The 18,785-nt window shown below is 34.8% G+C and overlaps 1 protein-coding gene across 2 annotated transcripts in view; it reads right to left on the bottom strand.

The window, feature by feature from the left end:
- LOC133836496 (phosphoinositide 3-kinase adapter protein 1) overlaps positions 1-18,785 on the bottom strand; it is a 37,202-nt gene that overhangs the window by 15,454 nt on the left and 2,963 nt on the right. The window contains exons 2-5 of one of the 2 annotated variants that reach the window (XM_062267017.1): positions 14,992-15,268; positions 2,330-2,565; positions 2,023-2,177; positions 1,545-1,804 (exon numbers count right to left, since the gene is read on the bottom strand). In XM_062267017.1, the coding sequence (XP_062123001.1) occupies positions 1,545-1,804; positions 2,023-2,177; positions 2,330-2,565; positions 14,992-15,001 (661 nt within the window). In that variant the 5' untranslated portion in view covers positions 15,002-15,268. Of the gene's footprint in view, positions 1-1,544; positions 1,805-2,022; positions 2,178-2,329; positions 2,566-3,240; positions 3,728-14,991; positions 15,269-18,785 lie in introns of those variants that run through there. The other variant, XM_062267016.1, reaches the window with a different exon arrangement.

Raw genomic sequence — 18,785 nt, 5'->3', positions numbered from 1 at the left:
TCACTTAAAGAGTTTCGTTCACTTAAGTTCTCATTAATGTTTATCTCAGACAAGTGCTTGAAGTGGCTTCTCCAGCCGATAATCTCTACAGATAAGTTCTCAAGTGCACCTTGGAATTACCTACTATAAATAATATTGTCCTGAGCACATCATAAACCATCAAGTTGTATGACTTTAACTGCATCATCAGAGATTCAGTAGCCATTGCGTTGACATACATCACAACCCCAACCTCAACGTACGACACGACACTGTCAATGTCAGTTGGGATGAGGCATAAGCGACTCACTCATTACGCCTCAGTATAAAAGTGAAATACAAAAAACAATAGCATACGCTGGCGACACGCTGGCGGCAATAACAGCAACAAATACAATTATCACTTGCGTAAACATTTAAATGTTGTTAAATGCCGCAGACATGGCGCCTGCAAAAGGAGGCACAGTTCCAGTTGCTTCTTAATATGCAAACGTGATGCACACAGACACAACAACAGAACACAACAGAAGTGAACAGAGCAGAGTCGGAGCGTGTTGAGTATTTCTCGGGATCGGCCTGTCAAGCGTTTTGCATTTGCGGCCTGACAGCCGCAAAGTGCAAAAATGCGAACACAAAACGAGGCCAACAAAAGTGGCATTTTAATAATATACACACACACATTTTACTATATACTATTGCATTTCTCAATAACTGGCATCTTTTTGATTAAGTTTAAGGGCATATTTATTTATTTTATATGCAGTCTAATTTGCTTAAATGCCTGGAGTACTTTTGTCAAGTTTTAGAGGTAGACGCGTGTATCTGTAAATGGCAACAGATGCAAATGCAATGCGACCCACAAATAAGATTCAAATATGTTAAATATATATCTTTACTACGCGTACTTTTCTATCACAATAAATGTAGCTAGATAGATAGATAAATAGATAGATATATAGTATATTTACTTTTATAATGGCCATTAGTTGAGTATAAAGTTATTTGAATATCTATTATTTACATTTATCTAGCTAATTAGCTTTTTAATAGAAGGATACTTTATTCTTCTTTATGCTTCATCTAATATGCATATTAATATATGTCATCAACATCAACTTATCTACTCATATGTTTAACTATATAATAAACTTTCTTTTAACCTCCAAAGTGAAATTTCTTATTAAAGTATCCTTCCAGTTCTCTATCTAACTATTTTTTTTTATATGGAAATATCTATCAATCTCTCTACATATCGAACTTTTCTATTTCTCATCTTTGTATCTTTTTATATTTTTTTGGCTATCTTCGTATCTTTCTGTCTATATATCTGTATATTATCTATCCAACTGTATAATTATTATTTATCTATTTGACTATCTTCGTATCTATCTATCTCTATCCATCGGTATATTTATTGTTTATCTATTTGACTAACTTCCCATCTTTCTATCTAACTATATCCATCTAACTATATCCCATCTTTTTACCTATTTATTTCAATCCATTTACATCTTTGTTCTTTATCTCTTAAATGCATTCAATAAAAGTGCTTTGTTTTGACTTACCTCTGCGACTGCGATAGGAGCTGCCGCGAAATTTGTTTGGCGACACCACTGGCGGACGTGGGGCCAACATGCTGGGCACCTCATCCGGCGAGCTGGGTCCAATCAATGGCGATGTGCACGTCGAGCTGCCAGATGTGTTGAGCTGTCGCTGCTGATGCTGTTGATGCTGCTGTTGTTGTGCCCAGTTGCCAAACGAATGGCGACGTGTGCCGCTGCTGTTGTTTCCTCCACTTGGCAGCGTATGATGACGTTGGGATTTGCTGGAGATGAGCAAGGGGAGAGAGAGAGAGGGAGAGAAGAGCAAAAGTACGCACGATTAGCACAGTCAATGCTAATGAAAAGGCGGAAAGGGCAGGCCAATGGGAGTGGCATCGGTAATGGGAATCACACTTTTGGCAAACTGTCAACAGCTGCATCCTGTCAACACACACACAAACACACACCCAAAAAAACACACACACTTATTGCGATCACTCACCTTGCATTGAAGACCTCATCGTGCTCGGAGATGCCACCTCCAGGGCACTGAGAGCTGTGCGTCTCATTGCAGGAGCCAAGACGCTCGCGAAATGATTCCGAATGCGAATTCGACGATCGTTGGCGATACATCAGCGGCTGCAGTTCAAACGAGTGCTACGAGTGCAAAATGGAAATGCAAATGGAAATGAATGCAACAAATTATTAGAAGGAAATGCTGAATGGAGAAATGCTTAAGCATAAACAGGAAGTTGCGCAGATCGGATAAATGATAAACACAATCGCATGGCGCTTTCTCTCGAACTCACTTGTGAGAAACCGCCTAGAGAGTTGAAGCTGCCGCGAGGGCTGCCAAAGGCCATTGTTGCTGTTGTATCCAAGTTGGCCGATGTCATGAGACGCATCTGTTCCGGATTGCCGGCCAATGGCCGCGGGCTGCTGCCCTTGGAGTTGCGACGTTTGAATATTGAGAAACCCTTGCCCGACGACTGCGAGTCCGGGGTGCGGGGCGATTTGGTGTCATTGCAGAAATAACAGGGATTATCTGAAAAAAGAAAAGATATGCCAAAAATTGTTAAATGCTTAAAGTCTTATACATTTAATATATAGAGTCAAGATTACAAAAAAGTAATATATTAAATATAGAAAAGATATGCCAAAAGTTGTTAAATGCTTAAAGTCCTATACATTTCATATATAGAGTATACATAAAAATACATACAAATGTAATATGATATAAATAAAAAAAAAGATAAAAATCAAAATGATATGTTAAATAAGATATATGTAAATATAAAATTATGAATACTCTACAATTTGAAAATTATGTATATATGCATAACATAAATCAATATATTTAATAGTATTTCTTAAATTATATATTAAAAGAGAAAACTTTTAGTAAAGAATAATAATTTTATGAATTCTTTTAGGTTAAATTACATTTTTTCGATTTTCCACTATTTTATACGATGTTATACTATGTAATATATTAGAAAAAAGATTTATATATTATATAAAAGTTATGTATGGTTTTTAATAGTATAAAAAACCAATTGAAAAAAAAAAAACATTTTTGAAGCGAAGTTTTTACAAAGTTTAATAATGTTCTTTTAAGTTCCTTAAGTCATATGACTACTATTATTCGTTTAGTGAGATTAATCTCCCGAAACTTTTACCATAACTTCTAAAAAGCATTTCAATGAATTCCCAAGTTTACCTGAGAAGAAAGCGTTTGTACTATTATCCATGGTGACAAACATCTTGAGATCGTATCGAGTTGAGCGTGCTCAAGTTGAGTTCGTTAGTTTCGTATCGTTTCGTTTACTTGAACAATCTATTCACGATTGTTTTGCTCTGTCAATTCACAATTGCAATTTATGATGCATTTTCTCTAAGCACTTGGCTCTTCGAATACGTTGTTGCACTTTCACTAGCTGCGACTGCGCACGCGCCACACTCACACACACATGTACACTTGTACACACACACACACAGTTTGGCGTTTGTTTGCCAAAAATGGCAAAAGAGATAAATTAAAATAAAATCGTTTTTTTGTTTTCACTACGTAAATTGTGTGCAATGTCAGTTTGATTGATTTGATATTCGAAAGCGCGCGCCAAATAAATTCAAAATGTAACGGATGAAAAGTTGTTGTTGTTGTTGATGTTGCTTATGGCTGGTCGTAATTTCTACGCGTTTCGCGTGCGTCTGCATTGACATCCCGAAACGGAATAAATTCTAAAACTTCAACGAGAACAAAACACTTGAGCTGTCTGCTTCAGCGTCTGCGCTGACGTCGACGTCAGCGTCGCTGCTGCTGTTGCTGCCTGGCATAGAGAATCCCTTGTCGCTTTGGTTATTTTATTTTTCCATGCGCTGCTGCTCTTACTTACTTCTTCTTTCTCCTCTTCTGACTGCAGTCGGCGATCTCCCTCGCACACGCACAGCACACGCACAAACACAAACATACGCACACACACACTAACGCACATGCGGGATCAGTGTTTAAATATGTTTACCATATTGCACCCACTCACAGTGTCGCTGCCGCTGCCTCTGCCGCAGTCGCAGTCGCTGCTTCTGCCGCTTGGCCATTCGAGTACGCGTCGCTTGTCAGAGGAAAAACTCTCCATGCTGTGCGCAATACTGTTTTCCAAACAACATCGTCGTCGTTGTTGTTGTTGTTGTTGTACCTGCGCATGTTTTTCTTTTGCGTGCGTTTTTCGCATGATCAAAATACTGTCGTTCTCGTTGCGCATGATTTTTGATTCCTAACCAACTATCATATCCCATACTCTTCGTCCCCATCCCATTCTATCCCATCGCATGCAGCAAACGTTTTGTCTTGTGCTCGTCGCGCATATTTGATGAGTTCCGATAGCGAAGCCAGCAGCAACAACAACAGCAACATAAACAGCAACAACAACAACAACAACTTCTAAGGTAATATTGACTGCAAGTCGGCAGTCGTGTCTTATCAGTGTCAAAGTTTGAATTTGTCTGCAGTTTGAATTGATTCTTATTCCTCTTTTGCTTTGCATTTGTTTTCAAACAACAAAGAAATATCGTGAAAACAAAAGGGACTTGATACGTGAAGTATTAAAGGTAGAGATTTGGTTAAACTTTGGTATCCAATTTATATTTAGATATAAGATTATAGGTGTTTTAATACGACTATTGTGATTATTATGTTACTTTAAAAAGTTTTTAATAAAAAAAAACTATAAATTTGAAGTCTTATTGAAGTTACAGAAATATTTCTACTAGTAGTAATATTGTTATTGAAAAAAATATATTTTGTATATTTTTGTATATAGCAATATCAAAAGTAAGTATTAGCTAAATTATCAGTGGTAAACTATATAGAATCTATAAATTATTTTGAAAATATTTTAACCTCCTAACCTTCACATTAAGTTTTGTAAAAATAAAGCAATAAAATCAGAAACAAAAAGTAAACAACAAATAATTTGAAGTCATCTTAAATTGAAAAAATATACGAAGATTGAAGAAATACTCTAAAATTTTGTAGTAAAATAAGTTTAATCGTATCATTTACTGCAGAATTATAGTAGAAGTAGGAGTTATAATATTTTTTATAGTGCTATTTATAGTAAATGAATTTACTTTCATATAAGTAGACATTTTAAGAGTAGTAAAATAGGATTAATTATCTATTGTTTAAAGATGAGTATTTCATTTAGTATTTCCACCTCATGATAATACCAAGAAAATAGTATATAATTTATATACTGGGATACTATAATAATAATATATATACTATAATATATGGTATACTGAGAGAATAGTAGTATTTTCAATAATGCTTTGAATTGGAAATAGTATAGTACATAATTTATATAGTATAATACTATAAAAATAATATATACATATACTATAATATATGGTATGAAGAAATAAGTAGTATATCAATAATAGTTTGATTAACTATTAACATAATTAAAGATGTTATTTTTCTATTACTCCAAAACAAAGAGTTCACTACCCTCATTCAACGTTAAACAAAGAAGAGTCTTAAAAAGTGCATTGTTGTTGATGCATAATATCCACAACATATGTGTATATAGCACACCACACATTGTGCTAATAAGATTGGCATGCCAAATGGTCATCAATGCAATGTGCTGGCCAAAATAGACAGGCATTTATGCTCGTAAAAGGCATGAACAAAAAAAACGACGACAAAAATGTAGATTGCAAACGTTGCAGGCAGCAAATTCGTATGGTGGAAGACAGAGCAGAAAAACAACCATCAAAGGCCCAAAACACATCTGAGGTATGCACATTAAAAATTGTGTTAGACGGGCGCATTGAGAATGTCCATGAGAGAGAGCAGGGCAAAATGTGGAGAATAGTGTACAATAATTAAGGGTAGCGACTCCATGTGGCCGGAGACTGTGGAATTTCTGAAGTGGACTGGGACTGCAAACTGAAGCTGAAACTGAAACTGAGACTGGGCCAAACTGAGTGAGTGCAACGCAGATGCAACGCACATTGGGACCTATGGAAAACTCGTAAAAAGTCGGTCGCCTTGCCACGGAAATTGCACATTTCGTAGTTCATAAAATGTAGTAGAAGTACTAGTAGAAGAGGTCTTCCTCTCTTTCTCTCTTGAGTGCAGCATCAGTCTCTCCAGGGGCGCAGGCAAATGATCTTGAAATAATGCCGAGATACTTGTGTACTTATAAAATTGTATTTTGCCTGCACATAAATATCAAGTTGTTGTCTTCGCCTCCACGCACTTTGACTCTCTCTCTCTCAGTCTCTCTCAGTTTGGAGTTTGCTTGTCTTTTGTATTGGGAATTGTGAAGCGAGTTTGCCTCGTGTCTCTAGTCGTAAATCTGTACACGCTCTTTGCTATGGAGACTACCCAAGCTGCAACCCTTTCACTCCTCTGGGCGCCATTTGTTGCACTCGCTGATTGTTCTATGGCGTTGACAGGTTAATCGCTCTCACTATTCGCTTTGCTCGAAACGTTTCTCTAGGGTCAGTTTAGTGCTTTGATGAAGTGATTCACCTTTGCTTCAGCGCAACTCTAGTTCACCAAACTATTGATTTTTATATTCAAAGTTGTCAGCAATGACAGTTGGAGAATTTCTATAAAAATAAACCTTATCAAGCGTAATTTAAAGCCATGTTAACAAGGCAATAATGACTGCCTTTAATGGCATGTCCAGCAAGCTGCATAAATAAATTATTAGCGAACAAACTTGCAATTTGTAATTTGTACTCCAAGTGCATTTTTCCTATCGATTTCCAACGTTTGCGTGTATTTTTCTATTTGTATTTGCGTTTTGTAATAATTCCCCCATCAGTTTTTTTCGCCCTGAAACAATAACAAAGCTCGTGCTCGCGTATTTACTCAGCTATTTTCTTGGGAATTCCGCATAGTCAGGCAGCGAAAAGAACTGTTCCAGTTGCAGTTGCTCCTTCTGCTGCTGTAATTTTGTATTTTGAATCATTTTATGCGCACTACGCGTTTTCCTTCACGTTCAATTGAACATTTTTGTTTATTATTTTCGACTTTTTTATGATTTAACCCCAAGCAGCAGCAGCAGCAAGTAAAAGGCAGATGGGGAAAACCGAAGCACGCCGAACCAAAACAAAAATGAAAATTGAAATATGTCGAAGAAAAACTGACAAAAGGCAACGTAGCGTCCGTCATCCTGCCCGGAAGTTTGGCGACGCACACAATTCAGTTTGGGGGGCGGGCAACTTATGATTATTATGATTATTATTATGCTGAGTATTTTGAATTTCCTCAACAGAAAATTTGTGTTGCAGGTGCTGCAACTGCTTCCTTGGAAATCTCAACACCAAAACTGAATGCCATTTGCATTGGTTATTTCTGAGGGCCACACATGCTAAAAGAGTAGTATTTCTTTTGGTATTTTTAGTATTTTCTGGTATTAGTTGTGTATTTTTAGCTCACTTTAGTATTTTTTAGTATTATTTGCTTACTTGGAAATCAAAAGACGAAAACTGAATGTCATTTGCATTTATTATTTCTAAGGGCCACACATAATAAAAGATATACTATTCTTTTTGGTATTTTTTACTTTTCTGGTATTAATTGTGTATTTTAAGCTTACTTTAGTATTTTTTAGTATGATTTGCTTTCTTGGAAATCAAGACACCAAAACTGAATGTCATTTGCTTTTGTTATTTTTGAGGGCCACACATATTAAAGAGTATTTTTTGGTATTTTTCTAGTATTAATTGTGTATTTTCAATATGCTCAACAGAAAATTTGTGTTGCAAGTGCGGCATCTGCTTCCTTGGAAATCAAAACACAAAAACTGAATGCCATTTGTATTTGTTATTTCTGAGGGCGACACATACTAAGAGAGTAGTATTTTTTTGGTATTTTTAGTATTTTTCTGGTATTATTTGTGTATTTTCAGTATTCTCAACAGAAAATTTGAGTTGCAATTGCTAAGAGAGGAGTATTTTTGGTATTTTTAGTATTTTTCTGGTATTAATTGTGTATTGTCAATTTTCTCAGCAGAAATATTCTCAACAGAAAATTTGTGTTGCAAGTGTTGGAACTCCTTGAAAATCAAAACACCAAAACTGAATGTCATTTGCATTTGTTATTTGTGAAAGCCACACATACTAAAATAGTAGTATTTTTTTTTTTGGTATTTTTCTGGTATTAATTGTGTATTTTCAGTTTTCTCAGAAGAAAATTTGTGTTGCAAGTGCTGCAACTGCTTCCTTGAAAATCAAAACACCAAAACTGAATGCCATTTGCATTTGTTGTTTCTAAGGGCCACACATACTAAAAGAGTATGTTTTTGGTATTTTTCTGGTATTAATTGTGAGTTATTTATACAAAACCTCATAAAACGGACAGCTAGAGCATAATGCTTTAAAAATCATTAAAACTAGCATTCGAAAAGTGTTATTTTAGTTGGCCAGACGCAAACAAAAAGTCATTAAAACTAAATTTTACAGTTCCGCCCACGCACGGCAACAACAACAACAACAATAACTTCAGAACGGATGCTCCCGGACAACAACGATTGCTATAAAAACAAATGTGAAAAAAGGGGGCAGGCAAAAAAAGTGAAGTGCCTTTGGAAAACTGAGACTGAAACGAAGCCACTCGAAGTTCTGAAAGGATCGCTGGCAATGAAAACAAGTTGCGAAAAGAAGGCGGCATGCTTGAGCCAGGATGTGGCCAAGGATATAAGTATTAAAATACAAGGATCTTTGTTTCTACGTGCTGGACATGCTAATGATGATTACAAACACTTCAAATTGAAAAACGGAAATGCCAAAAAGAAATTACTGAGCAGCAAAGATCTCGCTTCAGATGTGAGCGTGATGTTTAAGCAGGGGAAATTGGAAAATGCGCGAGGGTGACAAGAAAGGTAAGAAGAAGTGAAGTGTGAAAACAATTTTAACTACCTGATCTTGAGATCAGTGTGCGTGGGCGTTGGTGACAAGCGTATGTGTGTGTGTGTGGGCGTGGACAACAGTTTTGTGGTTGCGATTGCGGCAGCAAAACAGTTGTGTTGTCTCTTGGCAGCTTGTTGGCTGTCAAAAGTCCCAATCAAAAATCAAATAAACACACTTTTATGCGCCGCCTGATAACCCATTGAATATCGCTCTTCTTCAGAATCACGCTCGCTCTCGGTGGGCTATTTTTAAGCCGCTGCCGAAAAAAAAGGTGTTTGGAAATGCATAAAATGCATTCATAAATCTCCAATTCGGAAAACAGGACTTGGGCAGCAGCCGCAAGACATCTGCTCAACAGATTTCATTCCCAAGTCACTCACTGCTGCTCACTGCTGATGCACACACAAATGTTAATTATTTTCTTAATGGAAATGCGCACATGACACACATGAAACACCAACAACAAAAACGTAAAAAACATAGACAACACCAACGTTGTTCTCTTCCGTGTAATCCTAAAAAGCAAAAGCCAAAAAATAACCGAAGGTTGAGGCTGCGCAAACTCCACATCTTGATGCTTTGCTTTGCATCCCCTGTGGAGCGCGTGTCTCTCACTTTTATTTTGGGGCACATAGCTTTGGGGCATGCCACAGACTCGGCGCACTTTCTGCGCAGTTGTTGCGTTGCATCGCGAGCGTCGCTGTTTTCGTGGTAAAAATGCAGCACACACAACCACAGGTTGATGTTAAATGTCAATTGGCATACCCCAGAGGATCAGTGTCGCATTCATTACACAACATTTCGAGCTCCCTCCTCTCCTTCCCTTTGTTCATCGCTCTACTGCTCATGATGATGATGCTTCTAATGATGTTGTTGATCTTGTTTCGCTTTGCACTTAGCGTCGAATTCGGTGTTTTTTTTCCATTCATTCATTGCTATTCTTTTTAACAGCACGATCACACTTCAAATTTTGATTTATTTAGCTTTGACTGCACTTGTAATATGAGCTCGGAGATGGTGTGAGACAAACACACTCTCTTTAACACTCACTTGCCTGTGGCATTGATACTCTATTAGAAAATCTACTAAGGTCCCAAGTGTTTAGCTCTGGAGTCTAGGGTAAATGTTTAAGAACGGTCTGTCTAAAAAACTACAATTAAATGTCAATTTTCATACATATAAATTATTTACTATAATTAAACCATAAACTAAATCAATCTTCAAACATATAAATTATTTACTATAATCAAACCATAAACTAAAATTGAATTGTCTAAAAAAACTACCATTAATTGTAAATTTTCATATGTATTGAAAGTAAACATATAAATTATTTACTACAATCAAACGATGAATGAAAACGTTTAATGATCAATAATTCAATGATCATTTAATGATTATTCTTTTAATGAACTTTCAATTTACTTTCATTATTAGAAGTATATTAAATAAATGCTAACATAGTTTATGGCTATCGAATTTTGAATTATTATATTATTTTCATTATCACCAATGCTTAAGAACCTTAGTAGGTATTATATTACAATTTGCAGGTATCAAAACAGATGCTATATTAAACAAATAAAAAAAAAGAGATTACTGCAATCGAATTCTGAATTACTCTTACTTAATATTACAAATTGATCAGCATTTAGAATAGAAAATTTAATGTTGAAATAATATTTTTTATTATAAGAACTTGCTTAAGAAAATAAACAAATAGATAGTTTTCGTTAGCACAAATTCAAACATTAACAGAATATAAAATAAAACGTTGAAATGTGATTTTAAGATTAATAAAAGTCCTACTTCAATAAATTTTTTTAATATTTTTTAATCAAATCTTATTGGGAATATTAATTAATTGCTGAATTCATATTTTGGGTAAATTAAATTGCGAGCTACAAAAATAGCAATGTTCAAATTCCTTAGATCTCAGAAAATCCAACGAAATGTGTAATTTCTTTATTGATTGTTAAAAATATATTGAACACATGAATAACACTTAATGACTTTACCGCAAATTGTATAATATATTCCTAAAATGCTGATTAAACCCAACAAGAAAATAGTTTATTATTTGTTTGTTTATTTATTTATATGTTAATTATTATACCAAATAATATAATAACTGAAAGAAGGGAATGGAAAATGTAATAAATAATTAATATAAAAAACTATAGTTTTCTTTATTACTGGTTATTATGCAGATTCTTATTTTAAATTAAATTACCAAAGACTAAGTTGGGTTCTGTGCAAATATTTACGAAATGTGCAACATTTCCTGATGGCTGTCTAAATAAATATTCGTCTTGCAGCCCCCATGAACTTAGTTCCAGAGGCCAAACAACCCACACACACAGACACACTGGGAAAATAAAGGCATTTCCCCTTTTTTTGGGGGAAGCTGACAGTCTCGACATGCATCGTTGAATTTCATTCACGAAATTTGATCAAGTTTTATTTTGTTATTTTTTGTAATGCTTTGTTAGACTGGAAGGATCCTCTAGTCTTTCTAAATTCCTACTTCCAACTCCATTTCTATATACTCCAACTGCAACTCCTACTCCACTTTAGAATCTCGACTCCTACACGCAGTCTGGCAAATGATTATGAGGTGTGTAATTAAAATTGTTACGCTCTTGTCGCTGGCCATGTAATTCAATTATGAAGAATCATTTGTAGCAGATGAGAGCGTCTTCTAATGTCTCAACGCCCAGATATTTTTAGACTCGTGTGCCTGTGCGCCAAATGGGATTGTCTAGATTTATGCCGGGTCATACTATATACGAATACATATATTGTGTGTATCTTTAGATCGTTTGTAATTGCAAATTCTTCGGAAAAATAATGAAGACATCAAAACTAAAGCAAAATGTATTAACGATTGTCATTTCATGTTCAATTGATGCACTTTTCGAGCACACACTCATTTAATTTCGTCGATAAAAATTAAGCATGTGCCATGAAAATTTGCGTAAGCATTCGAGACAAAATGATCAACGCAAAACTGTTTCGTGACGTCCGAGACATCGTCATTGGCAATGAGTGTGGAACAAATTGAGGACAGTGATCCACATTTGCTCACTGATAGATTTCTTTATCGACAAAACCAGCTGTTTCTCTCTTTATTTGTTTTTTTGTTTGGCTGTTGCCAATTTGTGAATTCGATTGCCTGGCAATTGGCGGCGGCATTCGAACAAAGACCAGTTGCCAATTTGCAGTTGCATTGTGCACGAGAATTTTGCGTAAATATTTACACAGAAATGTATTTAATATTTTAGGTGTGACTGCGTTACGCAGAAGCCCCAGAAAAAAAGGCTGATTCATGCTTATAGATTCTTTAGCTTGGAGCGTGAGAGAAATTTGCGCGTTTATGTGTATGGATTTTTAATTATGTGCGTCACAGTTTATATAATCATAATAAACGACAAAAAAAATAACAGAATTTTACACAAACGATGTCAATGCATTAAACTCTGTCGGCATTATCAATGGAGAGAGACACATAGAACAAGTGCACTCAATGAGTGCAATTAAAGTACAAAAATAACTGCGAATGAATGAAATTCAATGCAGATTTAATGAATGACGACAAACTATTTATAAATATAACACACAAATAAAAAAAAAGAAGTGTAAACAAGGAAAGCGAAAAGCAGAGTTCGAGTGACAGTCTGACAACATGGACAACGAATGGACGCGAGCCCATTTTCCATTTCCATTTGTATCTGCATCTGCAACTCTACATTTGTATCTCTATCTGAATCTGTTGCGTACGCAGCGCGAGTTTTGTATTTTTTTGTGTTTTGTATTTTAATTGCGCCATTTCCCATATCAGCTTGAAGCACTACTGATTATTTGTTCTAGTCAACATAAATAATAACAAAAAGAAATCTTTGACAACTGTGCACACACAATCACAATCACAATCTGTTTGGCTGGACACAGAGTGACAGTGATTGAGGAGCATGCGCGCGGGAGGGGAGGAAGATGCCACAAATCTGACTAATTAGATGCTCGACATTTGATTTGTTATTTATTAACATTTTGCCGCCACGATTATTATTATTATTATTATTACGAGTTTGAGTGTGTGTTTCACTAATTGATGAATGACCTCGTCTTCTCTTCGCTCTTTCTCCGTGAGTCACAAATTGATCAGTCTACTAGACTGCGTCTGCGTTGCATAGAATTATGGGTACCACATACTACATATATGATATATCTATTGGATAAGTGCCATAGTTAGTTTTGTTCCCATAGCCAAAACAACTGGCGTCTCAGTTGAATGCGCATCATTTGAGGCGCTGGGAAAAAAAAGATGAACTAAGAAGTAAGTAAACTGTGTGGCACAATTGCAACTTTTTTTAGGTGGCGAGGCGACTCCGAGGCGTGCCTAGTACACAATCTTGGAGTACGCCTTCATTGTTGTGGAGATTTGTTTGTTTGTTTGTTTGCTACTGTTGCTGTTTGCTGTTGCTACTGTTGCTCGCTTCGATTCGATTGGAATTGGAATGTCAGTGGGTTGCACCGCATCTCATGCTCGGACTAATCGTTGGCGTGTCTCTGTGGCAAGCAGAAGGGGTTGCAACTTGCAACGCAGTATTGCAAGATAAATGCGTTGGCGTTCTGGGAAATTGCTAATGTACATGTTGCACTCGACTCCCCTCTCCTCCTCCTCCACTCATTAACGAGCTCGGAGAAATGGTAATGGAAAGGTCTAGTCCGAAGTGCAGAAGAGAACTCAGGCAGCTCGATTTGGTGTCAAATTATGTCGCAGGCGTGAACGACATTGTCATGTTTATGTCTGACAAAACTGGACATGCAACGCTGGAGCGCCAAAGGCCAACTCTATACAATAATCTGTATTGTGCACTGCTTGAAATATGTTGTATGTATAGCTGCAGGTGCTTTTAATTGAAGTTCTATTAGAGGTGGCAAGACTGCGTGACGCATGATTAATATTAGTTAGTTGATCGTTTACGCATTTTTATTTGATTTATATATTTAGTAATTGACATATTCATATTGTTTGCTCATTATTATTTAGTTTTTGATCAATTAATATTTGTTTATTACTTCAATTGTATTATTATTTTATTTATATATTTAGTATTTAGTATATTTAATTTGACGTATACCTGATCAATATTTGGTATATTTATATTTATATTTATTACACATTTAGTGTTTGATATATTTAATTGTTTGGTATATTTTCATTATTTATTATATTTAATTTTTGGTATATTTTATTTATATTCGTCATTAATTTAGTATTTGGTATATTTAATTTGTCGGTATATTTCAATGATATTTGGTATATAGTTAGTTTTGGTATATATAATTGTTTGGTATATTTTCATTATTAGATTTATAATTTTTAAATTTAGTTTTATTTATTTATATTTGTTAATAACTTCAAATTAAATGCTAGTATACGAAGTCCAAACCCCGAGCAACTTCATACTATAACTGTTTTATATTTTACTAATATATAATTAATAAATATACATTTATTATTTATTTGATTACTACATTCTTTTGTATACAATGCCATAATTTCATTAATTTAGTTTTTATAATTTTATTTGATAGTATGTTGATTTATTATATTTACCTATTAAGAGCATGAATTGTGCGTAGTTCTTATGAATTTGATTATATTTTGTATATTAAATTTATTATTTATTTATTTAGTATTTAGTACTCATCAAATTTCATATATTATGTATATTACAAATATTATTTATTTATTTACTTTTACAGGGTTATTCTTTATAAAAATAGTAAGTAATTTATCTAACCTTGCTAATAATTTAAAACACTTGCTATAACTATTAATTTAAATAAATAAATATTCATAAATCTTTGAACCAACTTAAATTATTACACATGTAAGATTTTTATGATTTTTTTTTTATATACTCAATTAATGTCTTGTATTTAATTTTCTACATATACAATAAAAATATCGTAAATTCGTCTGGCCTCCTTATGGGGGTCTGAAGGGTATTAAAATTGATTGACTAGCACTTACCCAATGACATGTTGATTCGAGTAAATGCCTCCGATGCTTGCCCAATGTTCACTTGCCTGCTCAGTTTGGAGCTGTAGCTGCCATATGGAAGTGTGGGAAGAGTTGTACTGAAGGGGGAGGAGGCGAGGAAGGAGAGACTGTTGTGTTGAGTTCAGGGGCTTTGCACTTGTTCTGGCCAGTTATGGTGCTTCCGGCGGATATAGGTAGTCAAAGTTTTGGACACACACAAAAACACACACACTCAAACACACTCGAACACAGACGGGCAATTGAAAACCTGCAAAACATAGAAAATAGAAAAGCATTCAGCAATTATTAAAATGTTAATTAATTATGCGCATGGTAAAGCAGCCAACTACCGACTACTATAAATATGTGTGTGCACACAGAAAAAGGGAAGAGAAAAATTAAAACTAAAGTATAGAGTGCATAAAACCGAGTGTATGTGGCAAGTGTGGCAGGTACAACTTATGGCTAACGGTACATGCCTGCATGCTAAATAGGAAAACTCCATAGAAACACACACACATTTCTAACGGAAGCAAAAAAGTTTTCCCAACATTATGTGGACACAAAAAACAAAACACGGATATTGTGGCCGGAAACGTTGCACCTCCCCACCCCCAAAAATAAAATAGAAAATCAAAATTAGAAAACAACTCGAAATTAAATGTTTAATAATGCAAATGTGTCTAGGCAAAATAGTTGATGAAGTCTTTAGTCTATCGTTTGTTTAGTTGAGTGTCTTTTACAACTTCCTCCTTGCTTTCGCCCCCCCTTTTTTTGTGCTCTCAGCCCCACTTTAAAACACTGACAGCCATTTGCCGACACTTGCCACAGAAACCGCAATTAGTACATTAAATTAATAAGTACAAAGTCATAAAAAGTTTTATAGTCACAAGCATTGTATTTGTCTATAGTTGGCTTCAGTTGTCTGCCTACTTTGGCGCCTGCAAAAATCAGAATGTTTCGAATATTTTTTTATTGGCATATTTCAGTGATTTAATATTCGCGGCACATCGCACAACAGTAAAGTGATTCCGATTCTGATTCTGATTCTGATTCTTATTTGGTGCCCCCATCGTGTGGCGTTGATTTTGCAATCGCCTGGCATCCACATACATCAACACCTATCAATTCCATCAAATTCTATATACATATAACATATACGAATATTTTTGGGGAATCTTTGACGGATTGATTCTATGTATATTTGATTTTGAATTTGTGTCGAAACCTTGATGAAATAGGTTTGATTTTATCGACGCATATCAAAAGAGTTCTTCAACTTTATAAATTCCGAAGTAACATCGATTGATTTATTTGCGTATGGTAAATAAAATTCTTTTCTGTATTCTTTATATTAAAACATAACCAAAAAAAAAAATTTGTATCATTGTTTCTTTTATAGAATTTATGCTGAGCAGAGATTATTGTTTACAACATTGTAACCCAAATTTTATATGAGAACTGTTTATACTTGGAATTACAGAAAGTTTTTCCAACTATGTAGTTGCGGCTTTTGTTTGGATTTCGATATCTAAATTTAGTGTGGAATTTACGTATCTCATTTGATTTCTTCTCAGAACACTCACAAAACGAATGACATTGAAAGTGTTCGCCGAGGCTTTCTGTAGTAATATGCAATAAAAACAAAAATTATTAAGTAAATAAGTCATTAAAGGCGCTCATAAAAACAAGCCTTTTAATTTCTTTGCTATCCCCCATCTCCATATTGATCTCTCTCTCTCTCTCACCATTTCTTCTGCTTGTGTCTATCTCTTTTTCGAGAACTCTGAGAACTGGGAAAAGCAATTAAGTCGAACGATTTAGCGAGAGCAGCAGCGCAGCATTCGTTTAAGACGATTATTTCATTTAAGATGGTGACATTCATTTGCATATCAATGTGACTGGGCTAAAGTAAGGGTATTCAAGTGTATGAACGGGCGTAAGACGCTTGTTGTACTATACCTGCATACTCAACGGCAGCTTATTAAAGCTTCAATTCAGCCATAAAACTTTGAAATTTTACAATAAATTATAAATTTGTATAAAAGCAGATTAAAGCTTCATTCAAAATGAGAAAAGCTTTGCATAAATCTCATCATTTGTACTACATACGAATTTTCTAAGAATTTGCAAGTTAATTAAAGCTCTAATTCAGCCATAAAACCTTAACATTTTACTATAAATTATAAATTTGTATAAAAGCACATTAAAGCTTCATTCAAAAAGAGCAAAGCTTTGTATAAAGCTTACCATTTTTTCTACATAAGACTTTTCGAAGAATTTGCGAGCTCATTAAAGCTCTAATTCAGCCATAAAACTTTAAAATATTACTATAAATTATAAATTTGTATAAAAGCACATTAAAGCTTCATTCAAAAAGAGCAAAGCTTTGTATAAAGCTTACCATTTGTTCTATATAAGACTGCTGTTAACTTTGAAACCTTATTTGCTTTGGAAGTTCTTACTTTTTGATCAACTTTTGCATAAATTTCGTTACTTTGAACTCTGCTTAGTTTATAGCACGCTTGTTTCGTCGCTATTCTTTGGTTCCTGCTTATTTGCATATGAATTTTGTTTTATACATTTTGCTCAGTGTATTTTTTTTCGGTTTGATTGCTACGATTTTCATTACGGTTTACCGGAAATTCCAATTTAGGTAAATGCGCCGTTGACTGCAACAACAACCGCTACAACTACAGTCACGGCAGCAACAGCAGCCGGCACGAAACGGGATTAATGTTGTATGCCCCTGGCGACAAGAACGGCGACGGCGACAAGATCAAGTGGAGCATGATGCAGGCAAGGCAACCCTGCAGACAATTGACATGCGGCATGGCGGGGCAACAGAATGAAGTGGCATGGAGGCTTGTCCGAAAAAAAAACAGACAAATGAAAACAAAAGCAGAGCAGAATTTAGCGCCAAAACATTCGACCGATTAGCCGATATATACTATATATATATATATATTCTATATACACACACAACTGTCGGCAGCACCTGACTTGGCAGTGAATCACTTGGGAACTATATAAAAGGCGATCTTCGCAGACGTCTGGTTAAGCATATCTAGTTGGCAATAAATTTCATTCAAAGTAATCAATGTAAACAAAATGGCTAAAAATATGCTGGAAAAACGTATTAAATGGAATTTTCTGCTATTAATAGTCAGCTTAAATCGCACATCCAAATTGCTGAGATTTCGCAGTGAAATTTCGTCGAGCAGTGTGAACAATTTAATGCTAATTACTGAGTAAATAGATTGGTGTAAGCATTGAGATTTATTACATTCTCAAGCATATTTATTTTTCTCAGCATTCTAACAAGATTTATTATCAGAAAATGATACAGAAAGACGAACTACGAATTCATACAAGTAAAATTTAGGAGATCAATCAAAGAGCTTCATTTTAATAAGCAAAACTATTATTATTATTATTATCATTATATCCTGCTCATATAAAGACAAGCAAATTAATTTTTATTGTTATATGTTCACAACATTATTATAATTGCATTCATGAATAAATGAATTGCATATGAAAATTGCAATTATCGTGCAAAAGGCACGTAAAAAACGCATTGAACCAAAATGCCACATAAATGTTTATGATATTGATGTGATTACAAGATCGATTTGTTGCACGTTTGCCACACAGAAAGCCAACACAAACATAGGCACAACGATCACAGCACAACAAAAATGTTTTGCAATCGAGACGGAGAATTAAATCAAATAAATCAATTGAGGCGTTTTCGAATTTGTCAAACGGCCAATAAAGATTAT

This window comes from Drosophila sulfurigaster, chromosome 2R, assembly GCF_023558435.1.
Source record: "Drosophila sulfurigaster albostrigata strain 15112-1811.04 chromosome 2R, ASM2355843v2, whole genome shotgun sequence".
Lineage (NCBI taxonomy): Eukaryota > Metazoa > Arthropoda > Insecta > Diptera > Drosophilidae > Drosophila > Drosophila sulfurigaster.
Note: the sequence above shows the minus strand (reverse complement) of the source record. Positions and strands in the feature narration are given on the sequence as shown.